This window comes from Chiloscyllium plagiosum, chromosome 11 (assembly GCF_004010195.1).
Source record: "Chiloscyllium plagiosum isolate BGI_BamShark_2017 chromosome 11, ASM401019v2, whole genome shotgun sequence".
In the NCBI taxonomy this organism is placed as follows: Eukaryota; Metazoa; Chordata; class Chondrichthyes; order Orectolobiformes; family Hemiscylliidae; genus Chiloscyllium; species Chiloscyllium plagiosum.
Window position 1 is genome coordinate 13,225,508 of NC_057720.1, and position 16,243 is coordinate 13,241,750.

A 16,243-nucleotide genomic window follows, 5' to 3' on the forward strand; every position below is an offset into this window, starting at 1 on the left:
CACACTGCCCTCGAAGCGGCTGCAGGGGGAACGAGAATGTCACACACGTCCTTCTGGAATGTGCCTAAGCAGGGGAAGTCTGGAGAGGAATGCAGTGGTGTCTGTCGAGGTTCGTCCCGAGCAGCGCCGTGACGCGGGACTCCGTGCTCTACGGCCTGTTCCCCGGGACGCACACCGAGACGAACATCAACTGTGCCTGGAGGATCATCAATTCGGTGAAGGACGCTCTCTGGGTGGTCCGAAACCTGTTTATCTTCCAGCTGAAGGAGTTGACCCCGACTGAGTGTTGCAGACTGGCACATTCCATGGTCCAGGACTACGTGTTGAGGGATGCGCTGAAGCTTGGGGCAGCTGCCGCCAAGGCGCGGTGGGGGAAGACCACCGTCTAACATCTGCCTGCCTAATGAAGAACAGGGGGCCCACGCAGTCATTTGGGCTCCGCTGGTGTCTGAGCTCAATGTAATCGCACTAACCTGTGAATATGAATGATTACCCTGTTTCGATACGTAAAGAAATGGAATGTTTACAGAATGATGACATGTCCAATTGTATAGATTAAATATATATGAATAAAGTATATTTTTGAAATAAAAAAAAAATATCCCTCCGAATCCTTCCTATTCATATCCCATCCTGTTGCCTTTTAAATGTTGCAATTGTACTAGCCTCCATCACTTCCTCTGGGATCTCATTCTAGCAGTGGGTAAGAATGTTACACAATCTCTTCCCGTGTTCCCCCAGAGGGCAAATTTGGCAACCACAGAAGAAATACTGGATCCACATTAACTTCAATCCCCAGGATGTCCTTCAACTCCCTTACTGTAACACTCCAGTATCTCTGGATCTTACAACATGACCACTAGCAGTGTGTAAGAGTGCCTATGCTAATTTTTCTTTTGGGGCACCCTGGTGACGCTCCTCTTTTGAACTTAACCAGCCTGTCTGGCGCCATATGAACCCTGTGTAAAATTTTCAATTGCATGGCCTGTGCTATGTTACATACTGAAATTTTCCTTACATTTTCCCATATATCTTCCCATACCTCCAATGAGATATCTTCGCCTAGCTCTCGATTCCACGTCCTACAGAGTCTCTCCAAGTCCCCTAAGCATGTCCTTTCTGTAAATGATACAAAGTACTAACTGAAAGAGCGCCCGTACATTGGAGCACTCTTTTCTCCGTGTGTGACTTGTAAAACTGAGTCAGGAGCGTGGTCTTCCTCTGTATATAATCTGTTATCTGAAAGATCGGAAAAGGTCACTATTAGACAATCCATGTTTCTGACCCAGCTGGCTAAATGGCACCAAGACCCCATCTCGAATAAATCTCCCAGACGAGATTCCATTATTCTCTCATAACCTAAAGCCGGAGTCCATTGCCCCAGGGTTAAATCCTTGGGCTCCCACCAATGGGGTAAACGGTAAGGTCTTAAGCCAATTGCCGTCCTCTTGCCTCATTATCCTCCAGGTGTTCACCATATTTAAAATGATTGGATTCTTACAATGCTCGGTCATGGATTTCACCTTATCCGTAAATAATAAATTAGCGAGGGGACATCTTGACTGCGAGGCTTCAACATCAAGTTAAATTGACTCCATATTAGCCTGTACCCAGTCACCAACATATGCTAACCAGGCGCTTATTTGATATCTCTTCAAGTCCTCTTCAATGGATCCACTCCTCCTTCACCCTGCGAAAGCTGAAATTTGATAAGTTTAATTAGGAGGCACTGGCGACACCAAATAAAAGAACCTAACCAACCATTGAGCCTCCGTAATGCTCGTCTAGGTGTCAATAACTGGAGCATTCTAATGAGGTACAACAGGCGAGGAAGAACATTCATTTTAATCAGGGCTATTTAGCCTAACCATGATAACGGTAATCCCTCCCACCGCTCCAAATCTTCTTTTATCCTCTCCAGTAGTTGTACATTGGTGGAAGGCAAGGGTAATAAAAATTCCCAAATACAGAAAACCTTTTAACAACCATCTAAATGGGAACTGCATTCTGTCCTTCAGATCAGGCACCTCCACTAATCCCCCCACTGTCATGGCTTCCGATTTTGTAAAGTTGATCCTGTAGCCCGAAAAACTGCCAAATAAATTAATTGTTTGAATCAATCGCGAAATGGACTCCTCCAGATTAGCCAAGAACAAAAGGACGTCATCAGCGTGGTAAGGGGTGTCGTTTTAAAAAGTTCCTGAAGCATTCAGATTTATGGGCTTTATTAATAGGGGGTAATAGAGTAAACAGGAGAAATTATGCTGAGATTTCATGACTTTTTTGTTGGGCCTCACCTGGAGTATTGTGTACAGTTCCAGTTGCCACGCGATAAGAGGGATGTGAATGCATTGGAAATATACAGAAGAGATTTACAGGAACAGTTCCAGGGATGAAAAGCTGAACTAATATGGACAGCTTGGAGAGATTGGAACTGTTGTCCTTGAAGAGAAAAAGATTAAGAGGAAACCTGATAGCAATCATTCTGCGGTTGGATAGAGTAGGTAGGGAGCAACTGTTCCTCCTTGTAGAAGGAATGAAAATGAGAGGGCACAGATTTAAAGTGATTTGCAAAAGAAGCAGTTATGATATGGAAAAAAAACCTCTCTCAGTTTAATTCAGGAATGCACTGCCTGGAACTGTGGTGGAGACAGGTTCAGTTGAGGTGTTCAAGTGTCATTGTTTCTATTCAATAGTGATCTAATGTACAAGGATATGTAGATAAGGCAAGAGAATGGCACCAAGTCATGATGCTCATTTGGCAAAGTGTGTGGACACTATGGGTGGGGATAGCTTCCTTCTGTGTCATAATGCTTCTATAATTTTCTGAATGCCCCTTCCACAAATTTTGTAAGTTTCATTTGGATAACCCCTCATTCTTTTAAACCAAAACTGCACAAAATAATTCAGATGCAATCTCGCTAAGGTTCAATACAGTTGAAGCAAGGCATCTTTACCCCTGCTTAAAAATGTGTTGCTGGAACAGCGCAGCAGGTCAGGCAGCATCAAAGGAACAGGAGAATCGATGTTTCGGGCATAAGCCCTTCTTCAGGAATCTTTACCCCTGTACTAAAATCCTATTACAGTAAAGGCCAATATACCAATTGCTTTCCTGATTTCTTGGTGTCCTTACATGATAACAAGAACAAGAACACCATCTCCCTTTGGACATCAAAACTATCCATATTCTCACTATTTAACAACAAATTACTCTGCACAACTGCTCCTCCCACAAAAGCGGATAGCTTCATACTTATCCAAATGGTATTCTGTCTTTCCCACTCAGTGATCCTATCCAAATCTCCTGAAGCTTCTTTGCATCACCTTCACAGCACACATTTCCATTAATGATTGCATCATCAACAAAACTGGAAATATTATATTTGATCTCCATGTCTGAGTAATTGGTATAGATGCAAGCACTGATCCTTGCAGCACCCCGCAATTCTCAACCTGATTATTCCCCAGTTATTCCTACTGTTTTCTGTCTGTTAACCAATCCTTAATCCATGTCGGTCTGTTTCCCCTATCTCCTGTGCTGTAATTTGTTTACTAACCTGCCTTTTCAAAAGCCGCCTTAAGATTCAAACAGTGTATCTATTGTTTAATTCTGATCTATTCTGCTAATATCCTCCTCAAAAAAACCATTCCAGCTTGTCAAACAATTTATTTCCTCTATTCCCTTTGCAATTTCTGTTTTCAGTTTGGATCTGTCTGAAAATATAGAATTTTAAAAGCACATTCCATTACTATTTGGAACAGAGGACCGAAAAAATGTCTTCATTCAGAGCCTGTGGAAGTCACTTCATTGTTGAGGCAGGATCTGTGTCAACATTGAGGATTACTTGGGTAAATGAAAGAAAAGGTGTTGAAAGGATAAAGGAACCAGGTGGGTAAACATAATTAGCTCGCTGAGAAGATGTAAACACTAACATGAACAGGTCAAGATGAATGGCTGCTTCCTGTAGTCTGTATATGTGTGATCTACCCACCTGCATTCTCAGAATATTTCATTAATGTGTTCAGGAGAACCTATTAAATTAGATTATGTTGAGTCTGATGATGCATATCATGTGTAAGAAATAAGAATGTACCTAGTGGGTAATCTTTCTGTTACATGCCCTACATTTGCAGTTGTGTAGTTAAGACAGATATCAAAGATTTGTATTCAGTGCAAGTACTGGAATCTAAATAGTAAACCAGATGTTTTAATAACATTTATTTTAATATATTGTGGAATTTATTATAAATTGTTATTACTTCCATTTTTAATGACTGAATTGTGAGATGTTGCTTACACTCTGCAATCTGGAAAACAAATTGAAATCTAATTTTACTCTTTTTATACTGTATGATCTTTAAGCTCTAAGCAGCCTCTGAGCAGGAAGATGCAAGTATATGTATTGCCTCATGCATAAAATGGATTTATCAGACTGTGTATGCAGTACACTCAGTTATTTAAATACCTTGGCACTCAGCATTTTCCTAGATGATTAATTTGTACTTGAATATGAAGTTTGTTTTTCGAGTAACAAATATTCCCATTCAAAGTAAGCATGTTTAGCTTCTAATTCCATGCTAATCTTGACATTCGCATCTCACAAATACAGGTACCAAATATAGATACTAAATATAGATATAGTCACCCATCACAAAATAAGTGGAGCAAAATTAGCTTATTTGATTTAATACCCTTGGTTGAAGTCTTGGTCTTGTGAGGTGTCTGGTTTGCATAATGGTGATCAGCTCTGAATTGCGCATCATACAGGCAGGAAGAACACAGCAAGCCAGGCAGCATCAGGAGGTGGAGAAGTTGACGTTTCTGGGCCAAGACCTTTCATCAGGATTGTGGAGGGGGAGGGAGCTCAGAAATAATGGCGTGGGGGGGAATGTAGATGGGATAGGGATAGGCGGATGCAGGTAGGGGATTATTGTGATGTGAGTGGGATGGGATATTTTGTGCATATCCGGTCTGGCTGAAGAATCCCTAATGGCCTCTGGTTAATTGTAGAGGAAAATGACAGGCTGAGAAAGTGCACTCTGTTTTTGTGGGCCCACTTTTCAACCTGGTAAGCTTCTCTGCCTGTCTCTTAGAATGTCTTTCCAACTAGTCAGCCTTTAGATGCCATGACCATTAGCAACTGTCTCCCTGTTGTCAGTACCGACTGTTAATTTGACATTTCAATAATATAATCATACGGCATGGAAACAGACCCTTCAGTTCAACTCATTCGTGCTGACCAGACATCTCAATCTGACCTACTCCTCTTTGCCAGCTTTTGGCCCATATCCCCTTCAACTCTTTCTATTCTCACACGCATGCCTTTTAAATGTGTCGAATTGTAAAAGTGCCTCCATCATTTCCTCTGGGAGCTCTTTCCAAGTTGCAGGAATCCTTTTTGCATTAGCTAGTCCACTATATGGAGGGTTTTAAAGTATCTCGTATGTGAATATAACAAAACCAACGTGGATGCTGTTGGCTTAACAGTGTGTCTATGTTGATGAAATGAGTATGCATCAGGACCTCTGAACTGTAAACTTGTCCTGATAAGAGATGTTGAGGATGCATTTGAGACAGTGGACGTGGAACTTGTTCAGCCTTCTCTTCTCCCTTGTATGAGTTGGCTGAGCCTCAGTACTCTAGTGGAGTGTGCTGAAGATGCAAGCTTTTGGTAAACTTGTTGTTTTCATTCAGAGTGCTGTTATTTCCATACTCTGCTATTCAACTTGTAGATAGCACCTATTGGTTTTGTGATATGTTTGATTTTGGTATCAAGTGACTGCATGCAATTATGGAGCTTAGACATTTGAATCTTACCAGCAACCTTCAGCTTCTTGTTGTTGTTCACCAATGGCAATATGGCAACATTGTGGACCATAACATTTGTCGTCTTGATTCAGATAGTCAAACTAAGCTTGAGAGAGTCTGTCTGCAGGTATTCTTCAGTATGGAATGCTGGTGCGGCTTTGTCATCAGAGAGCTCATTTCCAGTGAGATCTTGGCACACCTTTGTCTTCGATTGTGGGCGAGGTGGCTTGAACAGCTTTCTGTCTGTCAGGTACAAAGGTAGATACCTGTTTATGATCTGAAAACATATGACAGCAACAAAAAAAGAATGGCCTGTTTCCACACTTATTGATTCTATGTTTCTCAGCTAGTAGAAGTGGAATAGGGAAACAGTGCCATGGAAGAGAAAAATGAGAGCTTATCGATGCCTTGATGGCTTTTTTAACCACCGTTCACAGACTATGTTCTTTTTGGGTGGCACAATGGTTCAGTGGTTAGCACTGCTGCCTCACAGTTCCAGGGACCTAGCTTCAATTCTAGCCTCCGGTCTCTGTCTTTGTGGAGTTTGCACATTCACTCCGTATCTGTATGGGTTTTCTCTAGGTGCTCCAGTTCTCTCCCACAGTCCAGAGATGGACAGATTAGGTTTATTGGCTATGCAAAATTGCTCATAGTGTCCATAGATGTGCAGGCTAGGTGGATTAGCCATGGGAAATGCAAGGTTACAGGGATAGGATAGAGGTGTGGTTTTGAGTGGGATGCTGTTTAGAGGGTGGATGTGGACTGGATGGGCTGAATGGCCTCGTTTTAGACTGCAAGGATTCTATGTCATTAAAAAGCTGTGCATAAGCAAGTGGTGATGAGTGTTATAGAGTCATAAATATTATGAAGAATCACAGAATCCTGGCAGTGTGGAAACAGGCTACGTATGTAAAAACAAGGACTGCAGATGCTGGAAACCAGAGTCTAGATTAGCGTGGTGCTGGAAAAGCACAGCAGGTCAGGCAGCATCTGAGGAGCAGGAAAATCGGCGTTTCGGGCAAAAACCCTTCATCAGGAATAGGCTACTGCTGTCAGGAAGCAGGGCTAACCATGGAGCTACAGTGTTGCCCTGGTGGGAGGTTTGAAAAAGATAAGCCTGCAGTCATTGGAGTTTAGAAGAATGAGGGAAGGTATAAACAAAACATGTAAGCTTATGAAGAGCTTGAAAAGATACTTGTCTTTGTGGGAGAAACTATAACAAGGAGTACAGTTAAAAATCTGTTGCCTTCTATTTAAGACTGAGGTAAGGAAGAATATTTTCTATGAAGGTTGAACATTTTTGGCACACTTAGTGGAAGTGGATATTTTAAAGGAAGAGGTAGACTTTTGACTAATGAGGGAGCCAAACACTGAAGGCAGTGTGTGGAGTTGGAGCTGTCATTAAGTAAGCCATGATCTTGTTGAATGGTGGAATAGGCTAGTGGTACTGGGTGACCTAATTCTGCTCCTAATTAGTGTCCGTGTGACTGATGGAGATCTTCAGAGGATAGCTTCATTTGGAGAGCAGCTATAATGTATAGTTTTAATATACAAAAGCATTTTTGGAAAGAATAATATGTTTGAAAATGTATTCATTCTGTTTCAGGTACCAATTATCAGTCTTGAGCATTTCTAGATCAAGTATATGCAGTACAGCAAAATTCAGAGTTAAGATCTCTGCATTCTAACACCTATAATTCAATTCTAATCTCAGACAATGATCTTTATTACATGAACGTGACATTTGCCCCATTACCCAGATTAGCCATCTTGGAGTGCAACTCTTCCTAATTTGACATCTGGCTAAAGCCTTGGCTTTCAGAGAAGAGAATTTTGCCCTATCTAAATTGGATTTGAATGCAGGTACTAATGGTGAAAATCCAGTTTTCTTAAATCCCACTTAACCATGGATATTAAAATAACTATTATATTGGATGGGTAATATTACAGTTGACTTTTTTTTAAACATCTAGCTAATTGAGACTGATTTTATTGCATATAGAAAAGACATTAAACTGTGTACCTGATTATTGCAACTTTAATCAATTTGTCAGGAATTAGGTTCGTGCATTGCTTTTTTTTTAAAAAAAGATAGGATTTGATCTATTACGATTCTCAAATATCTGCCATAGTTTTATGTCTCATACGTACCCCAAAAAAGCAGACTAATAGTCTCCGGCAATCATATAGGTATAGGTCTGTCTGACTTGAACCTTTAAAAGGATACTTAATATGTACAATATTGATCTTATGTTAATTCCACTAGCATTGTGAGTCAACCAGATCAGGGGAGCAATTGCTTATTCCCATGAACAGTAGTGACAAACGTATCCACAGTTCAAACAATGTATTAATGCTATTAGTTTTCAGTGTCCCATTGATTTTGTGGTATTTGTGAAGAAATGGCAGTTGTACAAAATGCTTTGTAACACTATCACATCGATAACTAAAGCACTTGAGACGAAGAAATGGTTCTGAACTTGATCTTTTATATTGAGGGATTGAACCCTCAAGTTTTTGTATTAAAATTAACCAACAGTAAAGTAGGGACATGTATACCAAATATGTCCTTGTGTTCTACTTTAGAAGTGGCATTGTTATGTAACCCTTGTATCACGAGGCCAGTAATGTTGAAGCTTGGACTAGAGGCAGGAGTTCAATTCAATGCAGCTGCTGATAAATTTAACCTTATTTGACTGAATAAAATTTAGAGTATGAAGTTAGTATCTGTACACTAATACTGATCTCGAAAATACTGCATGGTGATAGAAGCCTATCTGGTTCACCATTGTCCTTTCAAGAAGGAATTCTGCCAGTCTGCCCTCTGAGACTACGAATACTCGCAACATAGACTTTTGACTGTGCTTTCAGTAGCCTAGTAAACCACCCAGTTTCACTCCGTTTGAGGTGGATAATAAGTGTTGACCTTAATGGTGATGCTCACATCCCATGATTAACTAACAAAAAAAAGTACTGTAAAATGATGATAGCAGCTTAATTAATTTAAAGAAAATCTGATAGTGAAGGGTGAAGTAGTTTTCCCCTCAAACATTATCTCTTGTTCAACAGGGAAATTCATGCAGCTTCTGTTGGGAGAAGTAGCATTTAAGGACCTTTTAGACTATGTATGTGCAAGTCCAATGCTAAATAGCATGTGCAGGTTTTAATGAATGTAGGTTGGAAGGTTCGTTTTCAGGCGTATCGTCACCATACTTGGTAACATTTTCAGTGAACTCCGAAAGAAGGAGCACTTCGCTTCATTCGGAGGTTCACTGAAGGTGTTACCTAATTTGGTGAAGAAACGTCTGAAAAACAAACCTCCCAGCTCAGCCAGCAAACCTATATCCAGAACCTCAACCTGAGCTACAAATCTTCTCAAAACTCGCTAACAATTTTTAATGCATCAATGAAGAACAATAAGATGTAGAAATGTTTAGAGCAGTGGTTCCCAACTTCCTCAGTATCAAGATACACTTCAATAAGACAAACATTTCCATGGCATACCCACTTATTTCAGCTGAATTGATTCCTCATAAATGAAAAATTTACTTGCGTCTACTATGGTTGCAACTTTACCTGAGAGGTTTGCAACATAGTGCATACAACAAACTAAAAGGGGATCAAAAGCATTAATGTTTCAAGTGCACTTGACAAAACTGTGCCATCTTCAACTGCAAGCACAGATGTATTTTCAGAATCAGCTCAGCTCAGCTCAACTCAACCATTTCTTACTATTCATGAACAATAGATCCCAGGAGAAAACACAATAAATTCAATCACAATTTAGGACAGCGAGAACTGAGAACAGTTCAGCATAGGAACAGACCCTTCAGCATACCAAGTCTGTGGCAGCAAATGCCTTCCTAAACTGAAAATCTTTCACTTTAATGCAATCCATATCCATCTATTCTCTGCTTCTCCATATACAGAACTGACTCAAAGGTAGAAGACAGAGGGTGGTGGTGCAGGGTTGTTTTTCAGACTGGAGGCCTATGACCAGTGGAGTGCCACAAGGATGGGTGCTGGGTCCTCTACTTTTTATCATTTACATAAATGATTTGGATGCGAGCATAAGAGGTACAGTTAGTAAGTTTGCAGATTACGCCAAAATTGGAGGTGTAGTGGACAGCGAAGAGGGTTACCTCAGATTGCAACTGGATCTTGACCAGATGGGCCAATGGGCTGATAAGTGACAAGTGGAGTTTAATTCAGATAAATGCAAGGTGCTGCAGCTTAGGAAAACAAATCTTAGCAGGACTTATACTCTTAATGGTAAGGTCCGAGGGAGTGTTGCTGAACAAAGAGACCTTGGAGTACAGGTTCATAGCTCCTTGAAAGTGGAGTCGAAGGTAGATAGAATAATGACAAAAGCGTTTGATATGCTTTTGTTTATTGGTCAGAGTACTGAGTACAGGAGTTGGGAGGTAATGCTGCGGCTGTACAGGACATTGGTTAGGCCACTGCTGGAATATTGCGTGCAATTCTGGTCTCCTTCCTATCGGAAAGATGTTGTGAAACTTGAAAGGGTTCAGAAAAGATTTACAAGGATGTTGCCAGGGTTGGAGGATTTGAGCTATAGGAAGAGGCTGAACAGGCTGGGGCTGTTTTCCCTGGAGCGTCAGAAGCTGAGGTGTGACCTTTATAGAGGTTTACAAAATTATGAGGGGCATGGATAGGGTAAACTGGCAAAGTATTTTCCCTGGGGTGGTGGGAGTCCAGTACTAGATGGCATAGGTTTAGGGTGAGAGGGGAAAGATATAAAAGAGACCTAAGGGGCAACGTTTTCACACAGAGGGTGGTACGTGTATGGAATGAGCTGCCTGAGGAAGTGTGGAGGCTGGTACAATTGCAACATTTAAGAGGCATTTGGATGGATATATGAATAGGAAGGGTTTAGAGGGATATGGGCCGGATGCTGGCAGGTGGGACCAGATTGGGTTGGGATATCTGGTTGGCATGGACAGGTTGGACCAAAGGGTCTGCTTCCATGCTGTACATCTCTATGACTCTATCTCTGGGGGAAAGTGACGACTGCAGATGCTGGAGATCAGCATCGAGAATGTAGTGCTGGAAAAGCACAGTAGGTCCATATATCTGCCGAGATGCCTCTTAACTATTGCAATTGTATGTCCCTCCACCACCTCCTTTGGCAATGCATCCCAGGAATTTACCACCCCTTTGGGGGAAAAAAAACCTATGTGCCCTAGTGATTGACATTTCTACCCTGAGAAAATGACTATCCATTCTATCTATGCTGTTCATAATTTTGTAAACTTCTGTCAGGTAGCCCCTCATCCTTCAAAATTCAAGTGAAAATAAATCAAGTTTGTCCAATCTCTACTCATAGCTGATATCCTCCAAACCAGGTGACATCCTGGCAAACCATTTCTGTCCCCTCTCCAAAGCCCCCAGTTCTGGTGATGTGGTGACCAGAACTGTACATAGTACTCCAAATGTGGCCTAATTAAAGTGTCATGCATCTACAACATGACTTTGTCAAGTTTTGAATTGATGAAGGCAAGAATGCCTTATGCCTCTTTGACCATCTCATCCACTTACGTTGCCACTTTCATGCAATTGTTGATATATGTACAGCTAGATCCCTCTGTATGTTAATGCTTTCAGGGTTCTGCCATTTGCTTTATACTTGCCTCTATATTCGCCTTCCACCTCGCGTTTGTCTGAATTAAACCCAGTCTGTGATTTCTCTGTCCAAGTATCCACTTGTCTATATCCTGCTTTATCCTCTGATAGTCCTCATTATTCGTAGCTCTTCCAATCTTTGTGTCCTCTGCAAACTTACTAATTGGGTCGCCTACGTTCTTCTCCCTTTTCATAGAACTGACAAGTAACTGGACACAAGATGTTTTAACTCTGCTTTCTGTCCCATAGATGTTGCCAAACCTATTGGTTTTTCTAACAATTTCTGCTTGTGCCTTTCAATTACTCTTGTCATCTAAGTTTCCTCAATCTTGCTATCTTTATCCTTAATTTACACAGGAGCATATTGTTCCTGAAATCTAATAAACTAGCATTTAAAAAATTCCACATGCCGGATTCCGCATACCCTCAAATAACCACTTGCTGTCTCCAATTAAACTTAATCAGATTAGTGGAATACCTGGGCTTGCTGTTGCTGAGAGCTTTTTGATCCAGAGAGGAATTGATAAGAGGACCATTTGCAAATCTTATTCCATTGACAAATGTTCCCTCCTGTTGTTGTTCCATGTATGCCAATGTTGAAATGCTAGTCCACAGTTATGTTGTTGCAAACAGCATGAGTACAGCAATAGCGTGGTCACAGGATTATCGCATATTCGTGTGCTGCAGTCAACAGGAGATCTTGATCAGATGGACTGAGGAGCCGCAGATAAAGTTTAGTTTAGATAAATGTGAGATGTTGCATTTTGTAAAGGCAAATCAGGGCAGGACAAATACCCCTAATGGTAGGATCCTGGGGAGAGTTGCTGAATAAAGACCATGGGGTGCAGGTTCATAGTTACTTGAAAATGGAATCACAGGTAGAGAGGGCAGTGAAGAAGGTATTTGGTAACGCTTACCTTTCTTGGTCAGTGCATTAAGAATAGGAGTTGAGATGTCATGTTGTAGCTGTACAGGATGTTGGTGAGGCCACTTCTGGAATACTGCATTCAGCACTGGTCTTCCTATCACAGGAAAGGATCTTGTGAAACTTGATGGGGTTCAGAAAACTTATAAGGACATTGTTGAGGTTGAAGGGTTTGAGCTATAGGGAAAGGCTGAATAGGCTGGGACTATTTTCCTTGGAGCTTTGGAGGCTGAGGGGAGACCTCTATAGAGGTTTACAAAATCATGAGGGGCATCAACAGGTAAATAGATAAGATCTTTTTCCCCAGAATAGAGGAGTCCAAAACTAGATGGCAAAGGTTTAAGATGAGAGGGGGTAGATTTCCAATAGACTTAAGGGGCACCTTTTTCACGCAGGATGGTGCATGTATGCAATGAGCTGCCAAACGAAGTGCTGGAGGCTGGTACAATTACAACATTTAAATGGGTATATGAATTGGAAGACTTCAGAGGGATATTGGTCAAATGCAGCAAATGGGACTAGGTAGGAGATCTGGTCTGCATGGAGGAGTTGAACAAAAGGATCTGTTTCCGTGCTATGAACTCTCTGACTTGAAAGTGCACAGGCACCTCTCCAACCTTCGGCTTCAATGTGCAATCCATCTGTAGCTCTGCTTATTCCTCTTATCCTTAACATCAACGTTTCTGGTGAATCAGTTAACAGTAAACAAAGCAAATCATGTATCCTGTCATAGTCTTCATATTGTTGAAAAGAAGTATTATACAATCATCTCTCACAGTTCTTTGAGATTCTGGATTTGAGGCTGTGCACCTTGACAGCTGCAACTGATGATATTAGTGGAAGCATCTCTAGTGAATCCCTGTCACTGTCGCTTGCCAAAAGCCCAGTTTTGACCTGAAACCATGAAATTGATCTGTGATAATCAGGACTGTCTTGTTCTGCCCCTGCATTTTAGTATTCAACTCATTTCGATAACTGAAAATGTCCATGAGATATGTTAGCTTAGCCTAGCAGTAAGTATCATAGAATCCCTACAGTGCGGAAGTAGGCCATTTGGCCCATCAATTCCACATGGACCTTCTGAAGTGCATCCCACCCAGACCCAACCCCCTACCCTATCCATCTAACCCTGCATGTTGCATGGCTAACCAACCTAGGCTGCACATCCCTGGACACAATGGGCAATTTAGCATTGCCAATCCACCTAATCTGCACATGTTTGGACTGTGGGAGGAAGCCAGAGCAACTGGAGGAAAGCCACACAGACAAGGGGAAAATGTGGGAACTCCACACAGACAGTCGCCCAAGGCTGGAATTGAAGTCAGGTCTCTGGTGTTTCGAGGCAGCAGTGGCTAACCACTATGCCACCATTCTTCCCCTTATGCTACTGTATCAGACAATAACTTTTCATAAGCAGTTCATACATGGCTCAAACTCTTTGGCAGTGGCTAGGAGATAGTGAGGCCTGCAGATGCTGGAAAGTCAGAGTTGATAAAATGTGTAGCTGGAAAAAGCACAGCAGGTTTGACCTGCTATGCTCTTTCCAGCTCCAGAAACTCTCAATTTTTCTCTGGTAGAGAACCTTGCCTATGATAACTATCATACCTTTGTGTGCAACAGTAAACTCTGATGCTCAGCTGCCATCTCTTCATATAAACTAGCGAACAAACTTAATTAATTACATAAATTTTATGTAATTAATTTTCATGGCTTGCTTTGATATTAGAGCTAAATCTAATGGCATTCACAAAGAACATAGTGGGTGATCTGAATGTCAGGATTTTGCTCTTTTGCCTCACTGGCAGGGGCAAGCAGGCTGCATAACCAAACTGAGGTCCTATCTTCTACCCATGTATGGTGACGAATGTTCGCGTGTGTGTATGTGTGTGGAATTTGAAGCCTGCGCGTGCAGCTCTGAAGCTTGTGCATGTGCAATGAGTAGGGACACCTGGTGTCAGCAGGTATTGCCTTTAGTAATAGACACTGAGGTCCAGAGATCGGAATCATGGACACAGCCTCGACACTCTGATAAAGCTGTGATGCTTCCTGAAAATGATGCTGCTGTGATACACCGTTTGAAAGTCACTGGTTATGATGACAGTAGGGACAATCAGTGTTTTGTATCCCTGGCTACACAAACCATATTATCTCCTTAAAAGCAAAGCACTGCCGAAATTTGAAGTAAGAACAGAATGTGCTGCAGAGACTCAAGCTGTGGCAGCATCTGTGGAGAGAGAAGGTACAACTGGAAACACTCTATCAATTAAGTCACATCAGAGTCAAAATGCTAACTGTTTTTCACTCCACAGAAGCTGCCAGACGTGCTCAGTTTCTCTTGCACTTTGTTTTATTTCATTGTTACCTCCTTGTCTCAGGCAGACTCATTTTGCATGTAATGGATTCAAAGTTGAGATCATCTTGGTTTACATTTGACTTTGTTGTGAATTCTGTGATTGATTTATGTGCTATGTCATAACGTAAACTTGGCAAAATAATCCAAAGCGCATCTCTGTAGACTATAATTCAAAAATAGTGTCAAGAACTAATCACTGTTCTAATGTCAGAAGTGTAACAAACAGTTTGTGGGCAGAAAGATTCCAAAAACAATAGAGTAATCATTCATTTTTGTGATGTTGATTGAGGGGTAGGAATTGGGCTGGATGTTGGGCATAAGTCACCTGCTTTTCTTCTAAATAGTGCATTCGATGTTTTGCATCCACTTGAACCTGTCAAGGCCATAGTTTAACATCTCATCCAAAGGCTGAGGGCTTCAAAAATACAGCATATGCACTGGAGTGTCAACTATAATTTTTCCTCTCCAAGTTCTAGAATATGGAACTTGAACCCATAATTTTCCAACGTTGACAAGATTTTGCTGCCAGTTGAGGCACATTTGAGATTGAGAAATAATCCTTGCAATTTTTAAAAACTGAGTTGAGAAGTGATGCCATAAGTGATCTTTGTTTATTTCAAGTAGTGAAAGCTTACATAGTTCCTTGTGACTGTTGGTGCACAATACAGAATTTTTTCTGATCAAATATTGACCTGAATGTTTTGATTTGCAGTTTTCATCTGGTAAATAGAAATTCTTACATGAATGTCATGAATAAGTCTTTGTTACACATTAAATGAAAGATGCTTCTTTGGAGCCAGAGAACTATAGACCAGTGAGCCTGACGTCAGTGGTGGGCAAGTTTGAGGGAATCCTGACGGACAGGATGTACATGTATTTGGAAAGGCAAGGACTGATTCGGGATAGTCGACATGGCTTTGTGCGTGTGAAAGTGTCTCACAAACTTGATTGAGATTTTTGAAGAAGTAACAAAGAGGATTGATGACGGCAGAGCAATAGATGTGATCTATATGGACTTCAGTAAGGTGTTTGACAAGGTTCCCCATGGGAGACTGATTAGCAAGGTTAGGTCTCACGGAATACAGGGTAAATGGGCAAAGTCTTTTCCCTGGGGTGGGGGTGTCCAGAACTAGAGGGCATTGGTTTAGGGTGAGAGGGGAAAAATATAAAAGAGACCTACGGGGCAACTTTTTCACACACAGGTGGTACGTGTACGGAATGAGTTGCCAGAGGAAGTGGTGGAGGCTGGTACAATTGCAACATTTAAGAGGCATTTGGATGGGTATATGAATAGGAAGGGTTTGGAGTGATATGGGTCGGATGCTGGCAGGTGGGACTAGATTGGGTTGGGATATCTGGTCGGCATGGACGGGTTGGACCGAAAGGTCTGTTTCCATGCTGTACATCTCTATGACTTTGAGTAGTTGCCTGATGGTCAAGACTGAACTAAGCAAATTATCTATTCCATAGTTCTGCCTTCAAACTATGAACATACTTTCAGAGGTGTATTGTG

The 16,243-nt window shown here is 41.4% G+C and overlaps 1 protein-coding gene across 6 annotated transcripts in view; it reads left to right on the forward strand.

Moving 5' to 3' along the window:
* The window catches only part of LOC122554150 (heparan sulfate 2-O-sulfotransferase 1), a 210,007-nt gene that overhangs the window by 113,901 nt on the left and 79,863 nt on the right, over window positions 1–16,243 (forward strand). Inside the window, exon 1 of one of the 6 annotated variants that reach the window (XM_043698721.1) lies at window positions 3,760–3,889. The exons of the other annotated variants lie outside the window; for them this stretch is intronic. Coding sequence (XP_043554656.1) covers window positions 3,775–3,889 — 115 coding nt within the window. The 5' untranslated portion in view covers window positions 3,760–3,774. Of the gene's footprint in view, window positions 1–3,759; window positions 3,890–16,243 lie in introns of those variants that run through there. 6 annotated transcript variants of the gene reach the window in all.